A 26,323-nucleotide genomic window follows, 5' to 3' on the forward strand; every position below is an offset into this window, starting at 1 on the left:
CAGATGATTGTCATCAGAGAACTTGGTTTGCGTCGGATTACAACGACGAATTCGACTGGACATTGAAAATTTACAATTTTAGATTTCAATTTCGAAGCTGAGAGACTACCATGAGCTCATCGATAAGCAGGAGTGGAAAAATTTGTCTCCACATCTCCAAAAAGTGAATTTCAGATAAAACTTTGAAAGAAATGGTGATTAATGGCGTACCTACTGAATTTTACGGTTTTCAAAACCTCACATGTGATACTAAAGCAGTGAGACGATAGGTAAAATTAAATAAAGAAGCGCTTAGCTATAGTTGTTTAACCAAGAGTTTAGAACAAAAAACTCTTTAGATAAAGGCTTTATTCGAGTCAAATCAGAATCCAGAAATACGCCACAATATGACCCTAAGACCGAAAATTGGCAGGAGTGAAATATTTCAACTCGCTTATCAACTATGCGCTTACTTATTAACTTATTAACTCCCTTATAAACTTATAAACTGTGTTTTATAATAATCATAGTGATTACAGTTTGAGAACTCAAAAATCGTTAAAATTTATTTACCAACTTCTTTTATTTTGAGGTGTAACTTATGTCGGTTGTTTGAAGCTACATTTACATTTTCAAATTTTTACACTTAGCCATTGTTCCCTATCAGGCAAATTTTAATTTTTGAGCTAAAGTTATTGACTAAGTGGATAATTATTATTATTTATTTTTTTACTGGATAAGAAATGCTTGCATTACTTATTTTTTTCGGTATCTATGTAAAAATTAATTAATATGGTAGCAAATTTTTACAAATAATAACTTCTAATACGTTTTCCTCAATGTACGGAGCATCAAGTTGTTATTCAGTTTTGACGCTATATTCGTTAAATTCAAAGCATGTGCGGAACTTTAAAATATAGTTGATTATTAAAATGACCACGTGCGGTGTGTAATCTATACAAAAAACCTACTCTTAAGTGATATTACATCAAATTTATCAAATTTTTATTTTTGGTGAAATTATTGTACCTTTTTCCACTTTTTATGCAATAATGGTCAACGTTAAGGCGCGGGTGAACCCTCAAGATATTTTTTTTTCTGTCGAAATCCTTTTGCATGACTAAATATCTCTACAAAAGGCAACTTTTCCACACTATAACTTAACGTTTATCAAATTTTGATTTTTTTCACTACAACCTAATGGACAGCCCAAAGTTTGCATTTTGTTATTTTCTCACACACTTCTGATGTTTAAAAATATAAAAATAAAACAGCATTACTCACGTGTTTTCATGTTGTTGGTACAGATGCCAATACCAATTCTAAGCAATTTTCGGAACTTTTGAAATTAGGGCACGAAGGAGAGGCTCCTTAGATGCTAAGGTCATTATAAAAGTAAGGGCTCCAATTATCCGCCTTTGGTCCTAATCGTTAATTTAGTTTCGCAATTAAATTGTGGTGCTATCACCTAATCGTTAAGGGACAGCTCCACAATTTAAGCATAACTCTAAGCGGGAAGGAAAATCTTCCAAAACTCTGTGATCATAGCAACTGATAGCAATCGGTTATAGGTCTTTCGAAAGTACAACTTCACCACGGATGTACTCTGCATGCACTCGGTGGAAGGGCAAAGAGACAAGCTTTAAACCCTCCCATCCCGCACCAAATGTCAAATCCAGTAATTTATCTGCTGTCCGGTTTTCACATTTAAAATAGTTGTTTTTTTATTGTCCAATATATGTCCATTAGGGTGTCCCAAGATATAATGGCAAAAAAAAAAAAAAAAATGTGAAATCGAATACGCATACCCTCCAAATTTTTTCCTTTTCACCTCAGAAACATGAGAAAAAAGTTTTTTTGCAATAAACTAACGAGAACCCATGCCGACTTGAGGTCAAAGTTGGACCTGAAATCCTGTACAGCGATTACAGTGAAAATATTGCTAACTGTATAATTCTTTACTACACGTGACATCAATTTATTTAAAGCAGATATTTACAACAATATTAGACTACAAGAAACATTACTGTACATATTTTTATTTCAATGTTTGCTTTTTGCAGTCAGGATAGAGCTTCTGGTGCTTTTGAACGCAACGTAACACAAATTGTTTTTGTTCCTCATCAGCTATAAGCAAACCATGAAAGTCCTGCATCCTTTTTACCTCTTTTTCAGTTGCATCGTTTACTGCTCTAAACATTGAGACAGTCTTTTTCACATCAAAGAATGTAATGTTATTGACCATACCATAAAAGCTAGATGAGTTTTCGTAGAGCAGCTTTTGAGATAATTGGGTCCACATTTTCGTACACTTTTTCAAAAAGCACAAATCTTTGTTGGGTGCTTTGACTGTTAAAATGCATTGAAGCCATGGTTCACGTATATTGTTACTACAAACAAGCAGACATCAAACAATGTTTCCTTTTCCTTCGTATCTAATTTTAGTTGTGAACTAAATAGTAATAGTTAGGGAATAAATCGCTCGAGCCGTCCATCGAGCTTTGTGCATGGCTCCCGGTGGTCTTATTTTAAATTCATTTTCGGTATATCCACCTAAAAATATGATAGGCAGTTCTATCAACTCTTTATAGTCAACCCTGACCGTAATATTAGCAAGTTCAGTACGGTAAAAGTCAAGTAAATTTTCCAAGTTAGGGTACAATTTGGAACAACTCCGCAGCTCCTCCATAGCACTGTATTTTAGTGGGATAGATCAGTTCATATATATGATGGCGGCAAGCAAAGGAAAGCATTTCTCTAACAAATATTTGCTCAAGAATAGCGCAAGAACCACTTAAAGGACCTGTTTTGGAAGCTGTAGTATCACAACAAAAGAGTTTTGAACTTTTGTCTTCGAGATTCCAATCTAAAACTGCCTTTCAAACAGCCTGTTTTTGTTTTTTTCCTGTAGAATTATCCAGTTTAGACTCAGCAATGAGTTGTTTGTCACATAATTATGAAATAACTATAGATAAGCGATATTCTTTTGATTTTTGAGCGCTCAAAGCAGGCAACATTTTCATATCCCAAGGTAAATTCACTACATGTGGTACCTCGTACTGAAAACCAATTTTATTCTTTCCTCGTGCTCCTTCCGCTTTTCGGTTCGAATTCTTTGAATTGAAGATACCTATGGGAAATTCATCAATGTTACACTTAAGTGCGTCAATAGTAGCTTCAAGAATAAACACATAATCTCGTATACTTGGACACCTGTCCATTGCATCAACTGACTTCGGAGTAATAAAATCGCTCCTTATTACATATTTACTTGTTCCAGGTTCTGATAATTCTTGTTCCAGGTTCTGGAATACTTGTTCCAGGTTCTGATATACTTGTTCCAGGTTCTAATATACTTGTTCCAGGCTCTGATAAACTTGTTCCAGGTACTGCTTTATATGTTTCAGGGAAACCCAGCTAAAAAAAATCTGTAGAAAATCTTTTTAAAAAATTTGCAGAAAATTTAAGCATATTTGAAACATGCTTTCTACAGAAAATCTGCAGATTTTTTTTTGTAGATTTTTTGCAGAAAGCGTTTTCCAAATATGCTCAAATTTTCTGCAAATTGTTTCTGCAGATTTTTTTCTGCAGATTTTGTGAAGAAAGCATGTTACAAATATACTTAAATATTCTGCAGAAAATCTGTGGATAAACTGCAAAAAATGTACCCAGCCAATTAAAAATAGTAGATAACAACTAATGACAAATGAACTTAATGAATTAAAAATCCAAAAATTATTTTTAATCTTAAGTTTTGACATTTCTTTAATGAAAATTAGTAAATTCACTACAGAATGGAGTTTTATGTTCGTTTAATAAAACATATAATTAAAACTTGAACTACTCCTCCGAAATGAAAATTTAATTTTATTAATTTGTAGCTTATGCAAATTTAAATAATCAAACCAAATTTGTCACAAAAATACATCGCTATGATTGCAAAATTAGTATAAAGTTTCAAGACGAAATAATAAATAGAATTGTTTGTAAGAATTAAAAATGTCGCAAAATCCCCCCAAATCGACCACGTGGTGGAAAGTAATTACGTTAATTAGGCTGGTTATTATTGAGACATCGTAACACAAATTTTTTTTATTAATATATATTGACAACGTAAATGTTCGCGCAAAATTTTAGATCAATCGGTGAAAAAGTAAGAATTTCAAAAATTAAAAACCTCCGACTAGGCATTATAATTTTCATACTAACCCTAATCTACTATACATTTATTAAATAAAAGTTAATTTAATCAAATAATAATTGTTGAATTTTAAAGTGTCTTACCTTTTTGTGAACCGGGGCATGAATCCAATATTTTTTCATGGGTTTCCAATGATGAAAATTGAAATTTCCCTAATTATCTGTTTCCGTGACGGAGCAAAAAAACAATACGCGTCACCTGGTCGAGGGATCATCTACTCTCGTAGCCCTGTGGCACCCGAATATTGTGGGACGGGCCGAGGCCTCCGCGGACGGTAAGAGGCTTGGCGTTCGGTGCGTTTGTACTCGAACAGCGCACCGTTCGAGAACATTATTTCAAGTCATATTCGTTCTTATTTAATTTCAAGATTTTTCCCCAAGTGAGACAAATTTGACTCTGTTCAAATCCGTATCCTTCTTGAAATTGGCATTTTTGAAAGCCCTTTCAAACAATGTAATAACTTGTGTTATTCAATATTATTTTGTTTTCAACAAAAAAAATATGTATTATAATTTTACTTTTATTTGATTTGAATCAAGCACTTATATAAAAATTGATTTTCATGTCATATTATTTGTATAATGCAATAAACAGATATTTTTTATTAGGTAAATGTTTCAGACGTGTTGAAATGCTTTTAAATTTCAATTTAATTTATCGAAATATTAATCAAAGTTCTTGGGGGAAAATTTAAGTTATTTGTTACTGATTTAAATTAGAAAAAAAGCACTGTGTTTAATTTTCTGAAAACTGAAAAAAACATAAACAAATTTTAAATTGTGAAAAAATTTTGAAGTAGGAACAATTAATGGAGACAAAAATTAATATTTTTAATCTCTTGAACTTTAATTTTTCCATTTTTAGTATGCTTTTTTACCTTACAAACACTTTTATCCACATATACCTACATTTTTTAAAGTAAATAAATGAAAAAAAACTATTGTTATATACAGAATGAGAATGAATTTCTTCTTGTTAAGAAACTAGTTACTTCAGTTTTGTTTCACATCCATTGAAATTAAATTGTAATGAGAGAATGTTGTAAAATATGTTCTTGCAGAGGAAATGCTGACTAAAAATATCAGTTTCAATATTTCAAAAAAATATAGAACAGTCAACTTTTATGCTGTGTAATAAAAATTTGAAAAATAATTTAAATTGAAATACAAATTTCTTTTTGATGACCATAAAATATCTGCAAACCTGCAAACTATTTAGAGGAAACTGTAAGAGAATTTTTTGTGTAGATTTTCTGTAGATCTAATTGAAGACAATTTATCTTCAAAAAATCTGCAGAATATTAAGAGAAAACTAAAAAGAACACTTTTTTGTGCGGATTTTCTGCAGATTATGTTGAAGACAAAATGCAGATTTTGTTTGTCTTCACAAAATCTTGAAAAATACTTCAAAAAAATCCTTTTTTGCAGATTTTCTGAAGATTATTTTTAGCTGGGAATCTTCCGAATTAATATTTTCACTAGAGCTCGAAGAGGAATTTTCTTGTACAGGTTCATACAATTCCGAGGATGTTGAAGCGGAATCGTATTTCATGCGCCTGTTTTCTTCTTTGACAGCTCAAAGTCGAGCCCTTTCCTCTTTGTCGACCAGTTTTTTTATCCACCTTACCAAAAGTGACCACGTCGGCCGTTCTCTCTTTGGAGTTGCAAGAAAATTCCATCTTCTGCCATTTTGATTAACCGAAGTGCATCAGCATGTGCAATATTGAATAAATTGTTTAAATTACTCTCAAATTCTTGTTGGCGCTGCCTGAATACTTTTTGCAGTTTTTTTGCATTTTTTTCGTAAGTCTCTCCAAATTTGATACAGGTTTTTAAGTTTATTCACATAATTTGGCAAAGATTTGGTGGGAATGCGTGCATTTTCCCAAAAGATGATGCATTACCGAATAGTGAGGTTTGCACTTTCACTGATGGTTAAATTTACTTCTCGGATGCTATAAAACAAAACAGACAGAACTTGTCCGTTAGAGGGAAGTTTCAAGCCCGTAATTTGGTGTTTTACGACTCTTATTAAAAATCTCTCTTTTTTTTTAGAACTTCGCAACTCCAGTGCCATGTTTCGTTCCCTATGGAACGACTATATTGCGCTTGCTGACCGGAATTAATTCGTACTGACATGTTTGACGGTTTGAAAATTGCCACAGATAAGCCCCCCCCCCCCATCCCCAACATACGTTTTTTTCTGTTTTCATTTGTTTTCTGTGTACTAATTACAGCTGTTTTGAGCTTCGCAAAGTATCGCGTCGCCAGCGTTCGCTTGCTTATGAATACACGTGCTATTTGCACGTTGATTATATTGCATGAAACTTTTTTTACAACGGTTTTGATGTAAAAGGAAAAAAATAAGAGGGTATGCGTTTAAAAAAAAACGACTTTCATTTTTTCGAGACACCCTAATGTCCATGTGCTTCTAATAATACGTGAGAAGGCAAATTAATGAAAGAACGGAACCTCGTTTCTTTCTTTTTTTTTGCCCTAAATAAATATTGCAATGCAATATATTGCGCACTGAATACGTGAATGTTACCATCTAATGAATACTATTACTAGGTTTTAATGGGTTGTGGTTGTTCAACTCAAATCAAATGCGGCACATACCCGTCATGTCTATTGACTTCTAAAATCGGCAAAATCAAACAGGACGTTTTGGGACTTTTCGCACGTTTGCATAAATAGATTCAGTTATATATTTATATTAATAAAATAATAGATTGAAAAACTATAAAAACACGCTTTAGTAGCAATATGAACTAAAAAGTTAAAAATAATCTTTGGATGACAAGTATATAAAGTTAATTGACCAGACACTTAATTTTACTGTAATAAAAAAAGCGTGGGGGGTTGCCTATTTACATTTTTGCATGGATAACAAGTAGAAGAAATTTAAGACAACTGATAAGAAGCTCCGCACGCTTTTCTTCTATTACAGAAAAATTAAGTGTTTGATCAATTACATTGTATACTTGTCATCCAAAGATTATTTTCAATTTTTTAGTTCATTTTTCTGCTAAAGCGTGTTTTTTTTTAATTTTTTTTTTAGTTTTTTAAACTATTATTTTATTTTCGAATAAGATTTAGATGCTAAATATTGCTAACACTTGTAACTCTTAAATAAAATCTTTGTGCCTGTGTTCGATTTTTATAATGGAATGTATCTTAGTATTGTATTGCATTATTTGCATCAGACATTTTGAATGCTTTCTGTTAAATTCATGTGCAAACATTGGTACCCTCTGCAGCTCTGGTTTGTACGTTGTAAGTAATTCTAGTAAGCCACTGGCTATTTTTCCAAAGGAAAGTTGAACAGACAAACTCACCCACAAACATACAAGTTAAGCTAAGAAAAGCGTGTTAATTAAAATAAACTAATAACTTATAGTTAAAAAATCAATTTGATCATAGAATATTGCATTGCCATCGGGTTTGAGGTTGCATTCCAAATTTTAAAAGAATCCGATCACAAAAAGTAGGCGAAAATTGAGTTGCAGGATTATAAACGTAATTTCGGTGTAGACGGGATTAGAACGCACGCCCAATGATTCCCGGAGGTGGGCGTCAGCGAAGACCCGTGCCTTAGACCGCTCGGCTACGAATGCTTATAAAGTGGTGGAATGTACTAACAGAAATAAGACACTAGCTGTTAGTCCAAAGGAGAGTTACAAACATACAAGTGAAGCTAATAAAAGCGTGTTAAAAAAAGAATAAGAAGAAATGCCAAATTAAAAATGTGTGTATTTAAAATGGCAATATATAATTCTTTCATATAATGTCGATACAGTGTATTTTCATATAGTAAAATACTACATGAAAACTATACAGCCATTTGATATCCAACAATCATTTTATACCAGAAATGTCTTACTTTTTGATATGATATGCATAGATGAAACATTTGAATACAAGATCACGGAGAGAATTTCTAAAGATTTTTTTTTTCATATTCTTGCTCTAAAACTGCCAAAAATACATATCCGTCTCATCAATGAAATACCTTACTTTATATTTTTATTTCCTTCAAAAAACAACCTTCTTGTACATGTGTTATTTGATTCCCAAAGCTGCAACTATACATACACGAACAGAAACTTTATTCCAAAAACGTGGCTACGTGTACAAAGAGTGTTTTGAATTACAAATGCAAGCAGGATTTCATGTTGAAAACATGAAAAGAAAATGCGGGGTATCTTTATAACTAACGTTTTTCAAAACTAACATTAATTTCATATCGATTTAAGATTTCAAAAAACTGCTCCGTATACATAGCTCTTGCGTTTTACTCGAAAGAGCTTCAGGTTTAAATTTTTATGAGAGCATAGTAAAGAGAAAATAAAATATTAATAAATGAAACGCATGACTTTATTTCGTTATTGCTTGTATCGAAGTTCCGTTATAAAATAACTGAGAAGGATTTGCGCTCAGCGAGAAATATTTCGTGAGATACCGATAGATATAGCCATTAGAAAGCTCAACGATAGAAAAAGAAACTTTATAACGACTCTCTCGTAGCTAAAGAGTTGTATTTTTGTACATTATTAATAATAAGACTGGGAGAAAAAGGGATCACTGTTCAAGCGTTCATATGCAGCGCAGTTTAAAAATGGAATTCTTCGCCTGCATTGTGATAAGTGCAATTGTCGCTGGTGTACATGGAAACATGCCTTTTTCTCCTTTCTTAAAGCTTTAAGTTAGCTTTACTTCTATTTTCATTTTATTGCTTTTTACGGTACTCATTTTATAAAAATGAATTTACTCTTGAAGTTGTTTTCAAGGGAGAAGGTAAGTATTAAAATGAAAACATATGCTTATACGCCTCGCTGAAAATTATTGGGAATACTTGGGTAAACGTAAATTCAAAATTTTTTTCTCAATTGTGTTAAATGTTTACTTATTTTGTAATACTCTGTTTTACGCATTTTTCACCGAATTCGATTTTTTTATACTTTTATCTCACCTAATATCTCCTTATTGTATTTACAATATGTATGTATGTATATATGTTCTTATCAATGGTTAGATGAAACTAATTTTTCCCTGAAAGAGTCGGTATTTTAACGCATTATATCATACTTTTTGTTTTTGGTTCTTGTATATATGAAACGAATGTTTTGCTTGACCAACATTTTTTTTTCGCACAAATGGTACCAATATTCAATTAAAAACTTTAATAGTATTCGCAGTTTGACCTTACGTGAAGTGCTTAATGTTACAAAAACTATCCATGGTTGAAACTAAAAGCCTGAATCGTAGAATTAGTAGCAACACGTACGCCATCTTGGAGCTAAACAATGCTTTCTTCCTATAGGGTGAAGTAAGGTGTTTGTGGTTTCATATTAACTCTGTTAATCCATAATCAAGAAGCACCTCACTCAAGAAGCAAACCATGCATATTCCTTACGGTATACATAGGAAGGAAGTGTTATTTAGACCCAAGATTGCGAATGTGTCGTTAAACTACAATCTAGGGCTTTAGTTGAAACGACTCTCTTGTTAAAGGTTTCTTCCTATGTCTGATTATGGTGAAGTTTAGTGTTTTTCTTCTTGATTGTTGTTTCTTATTAACTCTATGTTAATCCATAATCAAGAAGCAGAACACGCTATTTCATTCTAGCAGACGCAGGAAGGACGCGTCCTTTAGCCCCAAGATGGCGGATGTGTCGCTACTTAAGCTAACGACCAAACGGCACAACCTTGAGGGTCACGGATTTTGACAAAATTCTAGCTATAGGTCCATTCTCACTAGGTATGAGCGCAGGTAAAGCGGTTTGACTGCATAGGCCCTGGTTTGGCTGCAACGAGGGCCCAAAGTTGCTAGTTTGGCCCTAGAAATGCAATGGCGTTTCCATTAGAATTTCAGACTTCAACACTATGTTCGATCTCCCAACCCCTTTGGCATCTTTTGTTAGTAAATTGAGGACAAGGGAGAACACGTATTTATTTATGGGCACTATCTAAGTTATTTGAAAAGTCGAAACGATCTTGTATTTTTTTTTTCTTTTTTGTGTGTGTGCCATGTGCAATATGTCAGAGCTTTTTCTCTCCTCCCATTTTTGCTTATCAATGTGGGGTATCTTTGGTAGCAGACGATAAATATCTAGTTAAAGTAAATGTTTTTATCAGCAAACGATAAATACTTTTTACTAGCACACGATTAATATAAAACGAAAATAATTAGTTTCATTTGCAAATGATAACTATCCTGTAACTATGTTATTTTTGCATTCAAGTTATTGAAATTAAAAGTAGTAACCAATTTAAATTTGAGAACCGCTTATTGAAAACTAGTATCCAACATAATTAATTCGAAGATAAGCATGCAAATGGCTCATACTGCAGTACAGTAGCAGAAAAATTGATGAAAAAATGGTAATTTTAAAGGAAACTCCGTTGCATCCTGGGTCCTAGTTATCAACTTCTGTCCCCCGTTGCAGCCGAACTAGGGCCTATGCAGTCGAACCGCTTTACCTGCGCTCATACCTAGTGTGAATTGACCTATATCTAGAATTTTGTCCAAATCCGTGACCCTCAAGTTCGTGCCGTTTGGTAGTAAGATCTAGGGCTTTAGTTGAAACTACCCTCTTTTGTGAATCAGTAATGAAATAAAAGGCTCAAACTGTCCTGCATCCAAGTTTTACTGTTGCTTTTGAATTAAAAAACAGGATAATTTAGTCCTAATACGTTAATTTTCACAAACTCATAGATACATAAATATTGTTCTCTCTGTGTCACACATTTAAGGACGGAGGTTACTATTCATTTTTCTGATAAGCTGCCATGTCTTTAGAAATACATCTTTTAAGTGATTCAAATAGAATTCCAGCTCGGAAAGAACATTAAATTTTTCATTCAGTAGGAAATTTATTGCTCGTTCGAAATTATGTACTTAAAATCTTCAGATAACTTTCCTCCAGTAAGTTGTAATATTTAATTTTGAAAATCCGAGATTGAAAAGCCTTGCTTTCAGCTCGGATAAAACGAAACTCGAGCGTAATAAAGATTAAATCTGCCTAAATAAAAATTCTTCTCAAATAATTTTAATGATGATTTATTTTAAGTCATTTCTTTGGAAAGATTTAAATATCTAGCGATGAGAAAAGACCTTCCGAACAAAGATATTTTTTTCCAAGTGCGTGGATTGATTTTTTGTTTTTTCATGGATTATTATTTTAAGATATGCTTTATGGAAGCAATTCTGCGAGAAAAATGAGTTAAACATTCTTAGTAATAGCAGAGTTTTAGATGTAATGAAGGCTCTACTTTACTAGTAAATACTTTGCATGTAAGGGGATTAAGATAATCTTTATTTCCCTGGTTCTTTCATTCCGCTAGGTTAAGCTTAAATCACGTTGTATGAGATAGTCGAGGATTATAAAAAAGAAACTGCCTCACAGAACGAAAAGCTAAGTTTTATTCATAGATTATGAAAGAAAATAGTATAGATTGCAGATTAAGCAACACTTTAAAAAAGTCCTAAAGTTTTTTCATTTACTATGTTACTGACCGGTGCAAGACTCGTCATGTATTCTGACTAATACAAGGCTATTTTTCTACGCAACTTTTTTCCCCTGTCGTTTTCGACCAGTCTCGTTAGCAAAATCGTATTCGACTCACCAATCTGATATTGACTTCGTCATGTGACAGAGTGGAAAACGATGTTGAAATTAATCTGATGTGCACGAGGATTGAGGTGCTAATAGTTTCCGTTTTGTCGGTTATTTTATTATGTATACCCTGATATGTATCTTCTAACATGGAATACAGAAATTAATGAGTAGAGCGATGCTGTATGAAATATTTTGCTCATATTGCTCCTTAAAAAAATGTGTAATCAGCTGTAATTTCAAGTCTGGCTTTCCAAATGAAAAAGAAAAGTTACTAGGCATCTCATTGGATTATTAGCATTATTTATTGCAAATAATTTTGCAAAAAACTACATTTGATTTTGTTACTTGTGAGTTACTACTAATATAGATAATTACTTACTATGATATACAAAAATATACTAAAATCCTTATGCTTTTGCATTACCCAAATACCCGTGATACTTGTACAATGTAATTCAATCGCATCTAAAAACGTGATATAAGTTAGTTTAAATAATTGTCTAAGTTAATTATATAGCATTATATATTAATAAGTAATTAATATAGTAATAATAGAATGTTGTTGTCCTGTCTGATGACGTGCAGAGTGCGGAAGGTTTAGATGTCTCCAAAAGTCTTGATAACAAGATCTGCTAATTCTGAAGCCCGATGACTGTACAGGATTTCAATTGGTGGTGCTCCAAGTTGGAGGAGGGAGAAAATTATGGCCTGACAATTAAAAACATGATCCGGGGTGAGTTGTAAATGGGGACAGTGCTTGCAGATCTGATAGGATTTATTTTTAGTTGGTAATATCTTCATGTCCTTGAAATGTCCAGTGCGTAGCCTAGCTATTGTAGAAGAGAGGTTTCTTGGGCACTGAAGGTCGGAGATAGTTGTCTTGCTTGAAAAGCTGATCGTAGATCCTTCGCCTGGCAACAGCAATCACGTCTGTGAAGGTGGCTGTTAGAGGTTGATCTTCGTCACGTGTTTCCTTTGCTAGGGCATCTGCACACTCATTTCCCTCGATTCCGACGTGAGCGGGGATCCACTGGAGGACACAAGTTATGTTGAGAGAGTGGAGAAGAAAATCAATTTCTTGCGTCAGTCTTGTCACACCGTTACGTATGGCTTCGAGTGCTGATTTTGAGTCGGAAAAGATCACGATTTCTTCCATTTGGTTTTTAGGAGTAGGGGAAGAGAGACATTAAGAAAGAGCCGCTTTAATAGCAATGAGTTCGCTGGTGAAGTTTGAGGCGATCTGGCCAGTGGATATTTTAAGTTTGACGTTGTTTCCTGAGGGATAAATGATGGAGATGCCTGCGCCACCTCTATTACAGTCAATGTCAGAGGAACCATCTGTGTAGATTACTACACTGTTTTCTTTGGCTAGTGAACGAACAGTGTCTGCGCCTTTCTGTAATAAGATTTCAGTAGGTTCTTTTTTAGAACATGGTTGAAGTAGGTAAGTATTGATTTTAGTACTCTTAGGAGGTCTAATAGAGTGGTAGAATGAATAGTGCAATAATAGAATAAGATGGAGAAATTAGTATTTTTATAACTCATTCTGATATTTACATCAAGTATTTTTGAGACTCAGGTGATGTGTAACGAAGTCCACAGCAAGGGATCTCGGAATAGATTGCTCTGTGAGCTGTAAACCACTAACGAACGAAACTATTTTATGGATGTGATAACCGGGCTATCTGGTTCATTGCATGTAGCTCTGCCTTAGCTTAGGGGCGGTAACTTACTGTTAAAGAATAAGACTGATTTTTCTTGCTTGTGATAAAATTTTTTGACTTTACAACGAAAGGGAATTGCTTGACAACATTAAGATTTTGGTTTCTTTCATTCATTATGTGAAAAATACAAGTTGTAATACACAGAACTATGTGTTGTGTATGCTGTTGGCGATAAGCTACGGTACTGACAAACAAACTCAAAGCAAAAATGTCAGCATAAGGTAAAGTGACAAACGACCTAGACGGGCAAGAAGACGAGAGGATTCTGCGGCCATCAACTTTTCCAACAGTTTTTGAGTATCCATTGTATTTGAGTAAAATGCTAGACATCAACATTTATGCAGATAGAGATTTTAAAGCATGGTATATTACTGTTGCTGAATGAGTTCTGGAAAGAAAAGGACTGAACCAGTGATTCTAACCATTTCACCCATCTTCCTTAAAACGCAAATACGATAGCAAAATTTCCATGACAGCCTGTAGATTCCTTAAATGTTCTCTCACAGCTGTCAACTTCCTTGACACATTTTTCGCAGCTTCGTACTAGCTCAGCCCCTTCCCAACTTTAGATACCCTAAAAAACCGACAAGGAAGCAAAGGAATAAGTTGCCTTCCTACACCTATTTTCCAGACCCAAGTTAGTTGGGAACTGTACTTTAATAAGCCTATTGATTTATCACCTGTTCTTAAACAGCCACCATCTACCTTGAAACTATGTTCGCAGCTCCTCCTTTTCTAAGAGTATTTTACCCAATTCAGTTGACCATCAAGTAAAAACCAGAGATCAAAAGAAGAAGCTTCTATTTTACTAAACTTCCAAATTTAGAAATTATGAGTGGTATATTGTTATTATTTTTTAATACTTAAATTTCATTTCTTTCCACTAAAAGTAGTACCACAGTTAAAGTCGCAAATATTATTTCGATCAGTGCCAAAAGTGAAATTTTGTTTATGTTTGCAAAAAATGAAATTTCGAAAAACCGTTTTAGTAGCGGATATGATTTTTCAGCAAAAATTATAAAATATTTAGGACTTATCTCCCAGGCATGGAGTCTGTCATTAGAAATTAATTATTAAGACATTTTATCAGAAACAAACAGCAGGATACTTTCCATCTGGGGATCTGTTTGTGATTGAGATAGGTTGAGAGCATGCTGTTTATGGGACAAGAGAACGTACTGGCCCGAACAATGCAATTATTTGAATGTACGAGTATTTTTACATTTACATTTTTCCTCTTAAGGTTTACTTTTAGCTGTTTGTCTTACCCAAAAGGCCAGTAAGATAACGAAACACGCTTTTAACTTTTGATGGCATATTTTTCATGTTTCCTAAATACTCCATCAAACAACAAAAATACGGGGGTCGATTTAAAGATCTTAACGCCAAATAAACAAACAAATCACTCTTGCTCTAATACAAAAAGGAATATTTTAAGAACCGGAATTTTGAATTCCTTTCCTCGAGTGCGAATGCTGCGCACGGGTCACCTAGTTGCTGTTTAATTGTTAAACAAGAACTCAAATAGACTTGTGCATTTCAAAGAAAAATTAATGAAAATCATTCACTCACCTAGGTATAATTATACAACCGTAAAGAATTACCGGTATTCCAAAAACTCCTAATAGTAGATCTTTTCTACTTTGAAAACGTAGATATACATCTGGACAATTCCACGGGTAACGGACTGACATTTTTAGAGCAAAACAGTGTGTATTTTTTAACGTCAACGAAAAATACACGTAGTGCAAACGATCTTTTCTCCTGGTTTATTGCATTTTTTAAGCTGAATTTAATGGTCTAATTGAGCTCTCAAAATAAATGTTGGTTCATAAAAAAAGTTTAAAACACGGTAACTAATTGACATTTTAAAAAGTACCATGTCAATCAGTTACCATGCTTTTGATATATTTTTTTAATCCTCCAAAATATATTTCAAGAATTCAACTATACCATTAAATTCAGCTTAAAAAATACAATAATCCAGGATCGTTTGCACACCGTATATTTTGCGTAGAACTTTACAAAATGCACTGTTTTTCTTTAAAAATGTCAGTCAGTCACCCGTGGAATTGCCAATCTACGTTTAAAGTGTTCACAATTAAATGTGTAAACCTTCCCCATTTGAAGCCCTGCCTAATGCACACCTTACAGCGCATTTTATGTTCCACTATTACCTCAAGTAAACGGTCCTCAAGAACTATAGATTGCAGTCACGAAACACGTACGAGAAAAATCCTCTCTCGCACTGCAGAAACATTTTCTTTCCTCTTTATGGACAGTTATAAAGGCCGTTTGCTTGCGTAAAAAGAGTTACACTCAACACGGTAGATTTTAATTTCCGTAGCGTGAGGTTTCCCTGGATGTGGTAGAGGCCTCCGCCCCCCCCCCCCACCACCGTCTCGAGTGTGGAGCGATTCTTGTTTTGTGGTGCTTTCAAATGGGTGTGCTTGGATTTCCTTGCCTTTGTGACGTTTTGATATTTATTATTTCTCCGCGCGGAATTGCAGATTGGGGTTGTCATTTCTTTATGTTCTTTTATTAGGACACTTGAGATGTCTTCTGGGAAAAGGAAAATGAATTTTATTACTTTTTTTAGATCGATATATGAACATTATAAGAAGGCAAAATATGCACGAAACAATTTATAAATTGTGTCCTAATTGCATGCATCGTCTTCTGAATGGTATATGATTTGATGATTTAAACATAATACATTTATATGAGGCGTATATCTTCAAAATCAGCGGTTTTATTTATTTTCTTTTAATAGAATTTATGAGGCGTTTACCATGAAAACCAACGTTTTTACTCATTTATATTTTTGTGATTTTAAAAAAGAAACAAAAATATTTCACGCAGTGCTCACTCAGTTTTTCGTAACTGAATTAATTTTCGGTTAAATAACGATTGTTTTGCTGACTCATTCTTGCTGTAAAAAATAGCAGTGTTGCATAATTGTTTACAGAGTTTTGAAAAATTGATTCTCAGCTGGTTTTTAAATGAAATGGCTCTTGTCTGTTTTCCTATCAAATTCCATTTAATTTTTGTGCTATATATTAGACTACAAAAACCAACATAACAATACGACTAGATTTTACAACAGCTAAGTAGTAAAACTAGCGATTGAAATAAAACCGGACTTTTTCAGCGATTTTCGACTTGATTGAGAGGCGACCCCAGCTAAAAATAATCTTCAGAAAATCTGCAAAAAAGAATTTTTTTTGAAGTATTTTTCAAGATTTCTGCAGATTTTTAGAAGACAAACAAAATCTGCATTTTGTCTTCAACATAATATGCAGAAAATCCACACAAATAAGTGTTCTTTTTAGTTTTCTCTTAATATTCTGCAGATTTTTTGAAGATAAAAAAATCTGTAAATTTTCTTCAATTAGATCTACAGAAAATCTACACAAAAAATTCTCTTACAGTTTTCTCTAAATAGTTTGCACGTTTGCAGACATTTTATGGTCATCAAAAAGAAATCTGTATTTCAATTTAAATTATTTTTCAAATTTTTATTACACAGCATAGAAGTTGACTGGTCTATATTTTTTTTGAAATATTGAAACTGATATTTTTAGTCTGCATTTCTTCCGCAAGAACATGTTCTACAACATTCTCTCATTTATTTCAATGGATGTGAGACAAAACTTAAGTAACTAGTTTCTTAACAAGAAGAAATTCATTCTCATGCTGTATATAACAATAGTTTTTTTTTTCCATTTATTTACTTCAAAAAAATGTAGGTATATGCAGATAAAAGTGTTTGTAAGGTAAAAAAATTATACTAATAAATAGGACTCGACCAATGCATCGGCGCCGATGGTTCAACAATTTAGCCATCGGCATCGGCGGTCGATGCTAACTTGCGGGAAACATCGGTCCATCGGCCTTAAAAAACATCAAAAAGCCGATGGAATAAGCCGATGTTTTTGAAAAAAAAAGAACCTTTGCTGTTTTACTTTTTAATACAAAGTAAATGGAGTTGTTGTTTTCATATAAAATTATTTACTTAAATTTCAGTATGAATTTCTATTTTTAGTCATCCCTAGAAGAGAGTTTTTAATACTACATTCAGGTACCAAACAAGTTAATTATTGCGTTGTTTCTTGCAGCAGGATGTACGTATGTATCTGTCATAAGTCATAACTCAAAAATGATAATCTGTAGAAGGTTAAAGTTGCGTATGTGGGGTCTGCGGACGTTCCAGTTGTGCACTTCCCTTTTTGTTTTCGATCGTGTGTTCTGAAAAGCCTGTTTACTCATTTTTTGTGGCTATTAATTAGTTATTTCAATGCAAAACTTATATAGCGTCTCAGACTGACTATCATTTGGTGATATATTGCCGAATTGGAGACTATAGAAACAAATATGAGATGGCGAAACCGATTTTTGTGTCATTTTATTAGATTCCCGTTGAACCGACGGTAATTTTTAATTTTTCGATATTTGTAATATGAATCACAGTAATGCAGTCTTTTCTGTATCGCTTCGGCGGAGTTAGAAGTTTGGGGCCCGTCGAAATACATTTTGGGGATCACAAAAGTTGTAAAACATTTATCATTCGCATTTTTGTAACTCTTTCGGTGGCCCTATGGTTATGGGGCCTCTCGCGCAATTGCAACATTTGCTGTATTTTAAATCCGCCATTGCACGTCAAAACAAACTCGGGTGCAAGTTTTGAAAGGGTTTTCTGCTCAATGTTTATGATTATTTTGAACTCTATTTTTTGAATTTCCGAGAACACTTGCATGCCCCTCCTCCCACTCCCTCAATTTCTGAAATTAAACTCTAGATGTATTTTTGAGTTGTTTAAAACTAACACCGTTCATAAAATTGAAGATTTTTTTTTCAAACTTTATCTATTGTTTAGAAAGAATTTAGGGCATTAATGTAAGAAATTGATTAAAGACGTTTTGAATGGTGACAAAATTCGGAAATCAAAGGGACTTAGTAACTGAGCATGTGTTAAACTAATTTTATATAATTATGCTTGAATAGTTTTGAGGACCTATTTACCAAATAATTATCTAGACTCAAAATTAAATCCTTTTAATACTACTTTGATTGCATGAAATAAAACGAAAGTTTTCTCTTAATCTCATTAAAAGCATAACAATACTGAAGCTTTTTTGATGATGAGGTTTCCCTGTATTCTTCATAAAAATATATACTACGTATAGAAAAAATAGTAGTTACCAACTCATGCGTCAAAACAATTGTATGCAAGCAGTGTTAATGCAATATCCATGAATTTCGTGTGCAATTCTGAACTTTCTGTTTTCCAAAAAAAAAAGTAATTTTAAAAAATCAAGCTTCATATTTTAAGCAAAACATGTGTTTAGGTGCTTAATTTTTTCAAAACGAAGGAAAAGAAAATAAAAACATATAACTACGTCAGAAAGCTAGTTGCACTACTTCGTAAATATGTTTCGTCTAACACTATTTTGATGGCACTGTGGAGCAACATTTCAGACATGTACCTTTTTCGTGTAACGTAGCAGCTTCTCCGAGGCAGGTTTTGCTCTTCTGTTAATCAGTCGCAAATATGTCTCGACAGCTATAAGTAGTGACCAAATTAAAATAGCGTGCAGGGATTCGTTCTTTTTGGGCAAAAAGGTGCTACGGCACTGAGAGAGAGAGAAATGTATGGGCAGTTGCATGGAGTGTATGGTGAAAATGCAATTCAGTGTCACGTCAAGCTATCGCGAAATGGTGCAACATGTTTGAGCTTGGGTGTACAGCTATTGACGACGCTGAGCGCGAGGGAAGACCAAGGTTAGGTGAGAAGTGTGGGATCACCCTCCTTATAGCCCAGACCTTTCACCATCTGGCTTCCATGTTTTTTATCCCGTGAAAAAAGAACTTTCAAAGCGATGACACCATTCGGATGACGAAGTGAAAGCAGCCCAACAATGGTTATCGGGCATTGGACGGGATTTCTTTGCAGAAGGCATTTAAAAACTTGTACCACCTATCGACAAAGGCTTAAGTGACGTAGGTGGTTACGTTGAAAAGTAGATTTTGAGTGGAACTTTAACATATAAATAACGTTATTGTAAAATTTATGTCCTTATTTGTTTTCTTGAGCAGTGCAACTAATTTTTTGAATGACCCTCGTAGATTTCTACTGTGTTTCGAAGGAGCTTTTTAGCTCGTTACGCGAAAAATTTGATCGTTTCCGTACAGTAACCATTGAGTTTCACTATTTTGAACTTTTAGCAAGGGATATTCACTAGGTGACCATCTTTGATAAATGCACAGACAAATAGAAGCTTTATAAATGCTGAAGAAAAAGCATGCAAGTTTTTAGCTTCTGTTTCAATCTTTTTTTAACTGTATGACAATACTTTTTACATAATAAAACCTCAAGATTCTGCAACTCAAAACGACAGTAAAAAGGTGTTTTACCTTTCCGATCAGCTCCCCCACCATTCCATTCCAACCGACTGGCGAGTTGGGGTCCAGACCACCGTAATTCGAATCATTGACTAGCTTGAGCACGTAGCTGAACTTCAAGTAATCTGCTATTAGGTCTGCCAGATCTTTGCAGTATCCTTCGAAATTTTCATTACCTTCAATAACAGTTCCGGGCTCAACTTTCTTCCTCATCAAATATGGTTCTTCCTATAAAGAAGTGATTAGAGACACAAATGATTAGGTTCACTTTTAATTCTTATTTAGCAGCAACGAAAAATGAACAAAGAAAAAAAAATTTTGTATATTCAGAGAACGTAGAAATAGAAATGTATAAGATATTATTAGGATGAAATAATGTTTCTAAAAGACTTTCGTACGTGAACCGAAACCCCCAAGTCACGTGATAGATTGAAAAGTGAAGCATTGGAAGATATCAGGTAACTTTTGCTAGTCACGTGATAGATTGAAAAGTGAAGCATTGGAAGATATCAGGTAACTTTTGCTAGTCACGTGACTTGGAGTCGTTGCCTCACCTTTTGTTAAGGTAGTGATTTTACTTGCTCCCTCCATTTATATTCCTGCTCAAAGAGAATATCTGACGTAAGTTACAATTTATTTACAAAGCAGAGCAAACTAGAAAAAATAATTTGCCATTTCTGAAATGAAACTGAATCCATCCCAAAGGGTAAATAAATTTTTTCTACAAGTAGAAAAATAAAATTTAATGCATCTGTATAAGTTAAAGTAAAGAAAATGTATTTCAAAGATTCTCGCCATTTATGAAATATTAATTACAATGCTTCTCGGGCTCATTTCAGTAGATTAAGTTTCCTAATACTGTTAGACCTCAAGACCGGTAAGTGAATTCGCCTTTGAACTGAAGGTCGATTTATAGGATTAATGGAAAATTGTCTTTGCGCAAAGACATTTGTGATACTAACAATAGCTATTCACTGGACGCATTTCTAAGAGGAAGCTTTAAAAGGAAAATAATGAGAAGTTTTAGAGCACTGAAACGCAAATGCTGATTTCATTAAAAGTTAAGCTGCTTTCAATGTTTATTTTAAAAGTAGTGAAAACGGAAACTTTATCAGCATAATACCGGTAAAAAGGTTGTTAGTAGAAGAAAGAAGTAAGATTTGTGCGTTTGAAACATCAATTCAAAATTTGTTTTTTAATGTTAATTAATCTGGATGTTCATTTTGAAAGTAACTCAAGTATTTTAAGTGAAAATGTGATTACGAAAAATTTAAACTGTCACTGAATGCTAAATACGTAGTTTTAACATTTTGTTTATTTCTTTTATTTTATAGTATGCATTGAGTTAAATATACCATGTAGTCTTAAAAGCTTTGGAAAATGCTGAAAAAACCTTTTGCCTTACCAGTATTGAAAAAGATTTCTATTGCTTGTAATACAATTATTTTTAGTTAGCTCAAAATACTTTTGTTACAGAGATTTTCTCGAGTACATTAGTCTTCAAAACAGCCGATTTTTTAATTGCATTTCACATTTTAAATAATTACTACAGTTATATATATTATCCTGCAAATATTGCATAAAAATACGTTGCGTTTTAGCTTGCTCATATTTCAGATTAAAAATGTTTTTTGTTTAAGCATTAAAAATACATTTAGAATTAGTGTTATTATAATATTTTCCTTAACGATGAAATAATATTTTTTTACACAAGGTGTTCCGCAGGGGTGCCCACTGGAGGGGGGGGGGTTCAGGGAGGATTATGGCGCAAGTTGCGCCATCAACATTTGGAGGGAGGGTTTATTTATTTATTTTTTTATTTATTTGAAGTGATTCATTGATTTATTTTTAATTTATTTTTTTATTCTGTTTATATTTTATTTCATTTATTTATTTAGTTTGTGTGTGTACGTGGCATGTCATTGGCATAGCACGTAACTTTTCTACTAAACTGATACTAATAACAATAATTAAAAGTAAATAAATAAATGAAACATATTTTTAAAAAATAAATAAAATAAAGAAAAAGATACCTAAAAAATAAAAATTAAAAAAGGAAAAGATGGTTGAGATTTTTTTTATTTTTGTTTTTTTCTAGGGGGGGGGGAGACTTTGCGCCATTGAACTTGGGGGAGGGGCACCTTGGTGTTTCGAAAGAAATCTGAAACATTTACAGAACACATAGAAGCTAGTTGTGAAATAGATTAATAGAAAATTTACCTTAAAGTGTATGAAAAGTGCTAAACTTTCTACAGTGTACCAAATGCTTACTTCTCGCTGTCAGTTACATCCCAGCTATACGAATATGTTCCAGATAAAATCTCTGTATATACAGTGGCTCCCAAAAGTGTTCGTACACCTTGAAATTTTGTAGTAAAACCAAAATAACGCAAAACTGAATTTGAATATGAAGTCCAATTTTTTTTCACACCATTCCTATGCCATTCCGAATAAAACCCAGTGGTTTTTTCTACATCTTGCCAGATTTTAATTTTGAAATTTGTCAAAAAACGAAGAGACAGAGAAAAAATACGCCACAAAAGTCCTCGTACACTGAAATATTTTTGAATAAATTTATAATTAAAATTATCATATGTGGTTTTTTAATTATTTATGCATTGTAATGATACTATAAAGTCATTTGCATTTAATATTTTGTGTATTTATTCCCTAATATTCTGCTTATTATTTAAAATGGCAGGTATGTGTAGAAAACAAAAAACACGATTCGAAATTTGATTTTTTCCCTCACAGTAACCGTAAATTGATTTGAAATGTCTCTAAATTGGTTAATTTATACCATTCTATAGTGAAGTGCTTGATAAAATGCTTTAAAGACAAGAATCGGATCGAAAACAAGGTAAGAAAAGATCAACTGGCAAAGTTAACAAAGCGTGATCGAAGGTTTACAGTTAAAAAAAATATGAAAAATACACATTTCAGAACTGAAAAAGTTTCTGACGAATTGAATGAAACATTTTACTTTTAATTGTTACCTAAAATTGTTCGCCAAGTTCTCTGATTAGCTGGATTAAATGGGACCTCTTCCCACAGAAATTTTCTTGTCCGTGCAAGAAACAGAAAGCTCACGCTTTCCGTCGTAAAATCAATGACAAATAAGCTCAAAACGTTTTGGAACAACGTCTTACATATAGATGAAAATAAATTAAACACTTTGGGGTAAATTTTTGCATAATTGTAAATAGAAGAAAAATTGAAGAATTTAATCTGAGGAACTTAGTTGGATCAGTTAATCAGGACGGTGAAGATATTCTTGTGTGAGGTTGCATATCAGCATCAGGACTTGGAAGTTTGGAATTTTTCGAAGAAAGAATGAATCATGCTGTTCATTTAAATATTTTAAAAAAGAATTATAACTATTACCCCAAAATTTGGTAATCGGAACCAACTTTTTTTTTTAATCAAGATAACTATAAGAAGCAAACGTTTGTATTTGGTGCCTCAAAAGTTGTCTTTAAGCTTAGATATATCTCCTCAATCGCCAGATTTAATTTTAATGGAACAGATTTGGAGATATCTGGTGGCTAGATTACGAAACTACACCATTGAAACGAAAAGCGAACTAGAAACAGTAAGACTCGTAGTGCGGCTGAACACTTACTCAGAAATTGCACAAAAAAAGAAAGAAAAAACAATGAAATATCTTCTCAGACGTTTAAAAGCTGTTGTTACTTCGTGATATTTTACTAAATAATAACTTAGTAAAAAGTTAGATTATTTACAAATTTTTTGACATTTTTTCAAAGTGTACGAAGACTTTTGTGAGATAAAATTTCCGGCCCTTTTTGGTTTTTAATTTTTTAAAAATAAAGTTTCAATGTTTTATTAAAATTTTTCATGTAGTTTTGTTAAAAATAGATCATAGATCTTATAATAAAATACCTATTCCGAAATATTAATTCTAACCAATGGGATAAGGGTCTATTTCATTGAAAGTCGTAGGTGTACGAACACTTTTTCACTGTAGGTGGTTTTGAATACTAGTACTTCTTATCCACAAACGCTCAGTGATGTCAAAATATAAATGTTGGAAATAAAAACAGCAATAACAACAAATACTAAGTTTACTTGCATTTTTATTACTGGATTGTAAGAGCGGAGCATGGCTTAAAGATACTCGTATTAAAATGGGAAAAGGAAATAACTATTAAAAAGGAATAGATCCAAAACACCAATAGGGTAATCATAATACATTGCAAAATAACTGAAGTTTTGAGCATTAGTACTATTTATCAACCTAAGTTTATTTACGTCAAAATATAACTGTTGGAAATAAAAACACCAATAAGAACAAATACTAAGTGTACTTGAATTTTTATTAGTTTGATATTTAGAGTGAAGCACAGCTTGTTGGTACTCGTGTTAAAATGTGGAAAGGAGATAATCAAATAAAAGTAAAAGATTTAAAACAACAATAGGGTAATCATCACACATTTTAAAATTACTTAAACTTTCACATAATGATAAAAAAAATTAAGACTTTACATCATGCTGCTCTTAAAAATGTTCTTTGTCGCTCAAAGTTACATCACACTGCACATATAAAAGTAATACTTTGTACCAATCTTTAGAGAAAAATTTAAAATGTTTAATGACGCTTGAATTAGCACGCAATGCGTTATTTGGGAACAGGCTTTTCACATAGCTTGCTCTGAAATGAACACAATATTCAACATTAGACAAGGTCAGTTAGTCAAAAGTTCCAACTCGTTAATCGTGTGCCTTCGACCATCCTGTTCTTCATATTTCAAGTAATTTGAGCGAAACAAGGAAGGAAAAAAGACACTTTTTTTTGTCTATGAAACCTTTCTGCAGAAATAACACAACATTGTTCTGTACAGTTTTCGCTGATGCTTTAATTAAGCATGAACAGCTTAATAATGAAGTTTCATGAAGTCAGTTACAGCAGGCTGAAAATAAAAACTTATCTTAAAAGAATACTAACGGGCTTATAACGAGTGAATACACTTCTATTTAAAGATCCTGTAATTTGTTTCAGGGATGAGTTGAGATACGATATTCAGTTTGATAGATACTTAGATAAGAAGTAAGTTTTCTGCATAGTCCTTTCGCTTCAGAAAGCTGAAGATGGTGAATAAAAGGAATTTAATTTTTACGCACGTTTGTCTTTTAATTAGAAATGTTTGTGAGGAAATTAGATTTCAAAAATACGCCGTTTTAGTTTTAATAAAAGAACTCCACCTCGTCTTTATTACGTCTTAAGAGTTGTTTTTGGAATTTAACCACTAAGCGTTCTTGATAAAATTCAATTTTAAACAAATAACTTTACAAGTAACAATTGCACATCCATTTCAATTAAAAAATATTAAAACATGCAATTAAACTTTAAAGGAATTGTTTAAGTGGATTGTTTACAAAGAAGCACTTTTGTGAGTTATAGTAGCTATTTGTTGGATTAGAATTTCTATAGCTTAAATTGAAAGTGGTAAAATAAACATTAGTGCAGTTCACAAAAGAGTCACAATAATTAGGGATTTTAGCTTTAAATGCAGTTGACAACAAATATTGGAAAACAAAAATTGGTTTTGTACGAAAGTAGTTTTAAACCTTGTGAATCAATATAAACAGTTTTTGAGGAAATAATTTTTCTCAATTGATTTTTTAATTAATTTAGTCAAAGGACAAAAATAACGATTGCATATCAGTAAGAGATACAATTATATTTAGTCCATCCAGAGGCGTAACTTGGCCACGTGAAGTGTGTGTGAGGGGAGCGGGGGGCAAACTTTTTTTTTTCAAGGGCAATTTACTTTTTGAAAAAAATAAATGAATAAATTTAAGAAATTATAATAACTTTTAACGCAATGTATGTTATTCAGCTTAAACAGAACAGCTCTACAGAAAGTAATGCGCACATACATCTGGAGAAGTTTTAAAAAAATGAACTTCTCTCCCAAAAAATATGCTGACCCTCTTTTGTTATTGTGTTTATAGATTACACGATCAGTGACGCCAAACAGTTGTGCTTACGTTTTGTAATCTAAAAGTACAGTTTTCTTTTTCTAAGTTGCGTTGATTTTAATTCTAGAATAATTCCATAGACTATATAAAGCTGAAGGAATTAAAAGTGCTTTGGAAATGATTTTTCTTTCTTCCAAAGTTTTTACCAGGATCCCAGGAATGAAGGATCTATACAGTGTACACACCCTGTTATTAGTCAACTATGCCCTGAACCAAAGTAATATTCTATTTCAGTGATGCAATCAGAAATTTTTTTAGGGGGGGAGCACACATCAATAAAAAAATAAAAATTTAGATCTGATAGAAAAGGGGCTCTCCCCCGGAAAATTTTTGAAACTCGTACCCAATTTTAGATTTTCTTCGTTGATGTTCGGGGAACAAAAGATACAGGGG

At 32.9% G+C, this 26,323-nt stretch overlaps 1 protein-coding gene across 1 annotated transcript in view; it reads right to left on the reverse strand.

Annotated features, from left to right (window-relative positions):
- LOC129231734 (glutamate receptor 1-like) overlaps window positions 1-26,323 on the reverse strand; it is a 376,261-nt gene that overhangs the window by 87,705 nt on the left and 262,233 nt on the right. The window contains exon 7 of the mRNA XM_054866095.1: window positions 19,940-20,155. Coding sequence (XP_054722070.1) covers window positions 19,940-20,155 — 216 coding nt within the window. The remainder of the gene's footprint in view (window positions 1-19,939; window positions 20,156-26,323) is intronic.

Source organism: Uloborus diversus, chromosome 10 (assembly GCF_026930045.1).
Source record: "Uloborus diversus isolate 005 chromosome 10, Udiv.v.3.1, whole genome shotgun sequence".
NCBI lineage: Eukaryota > Metazoa > Arthropoda > Arachnida > Araneae > Uloboridae > Uloborus > Uloborus diversus.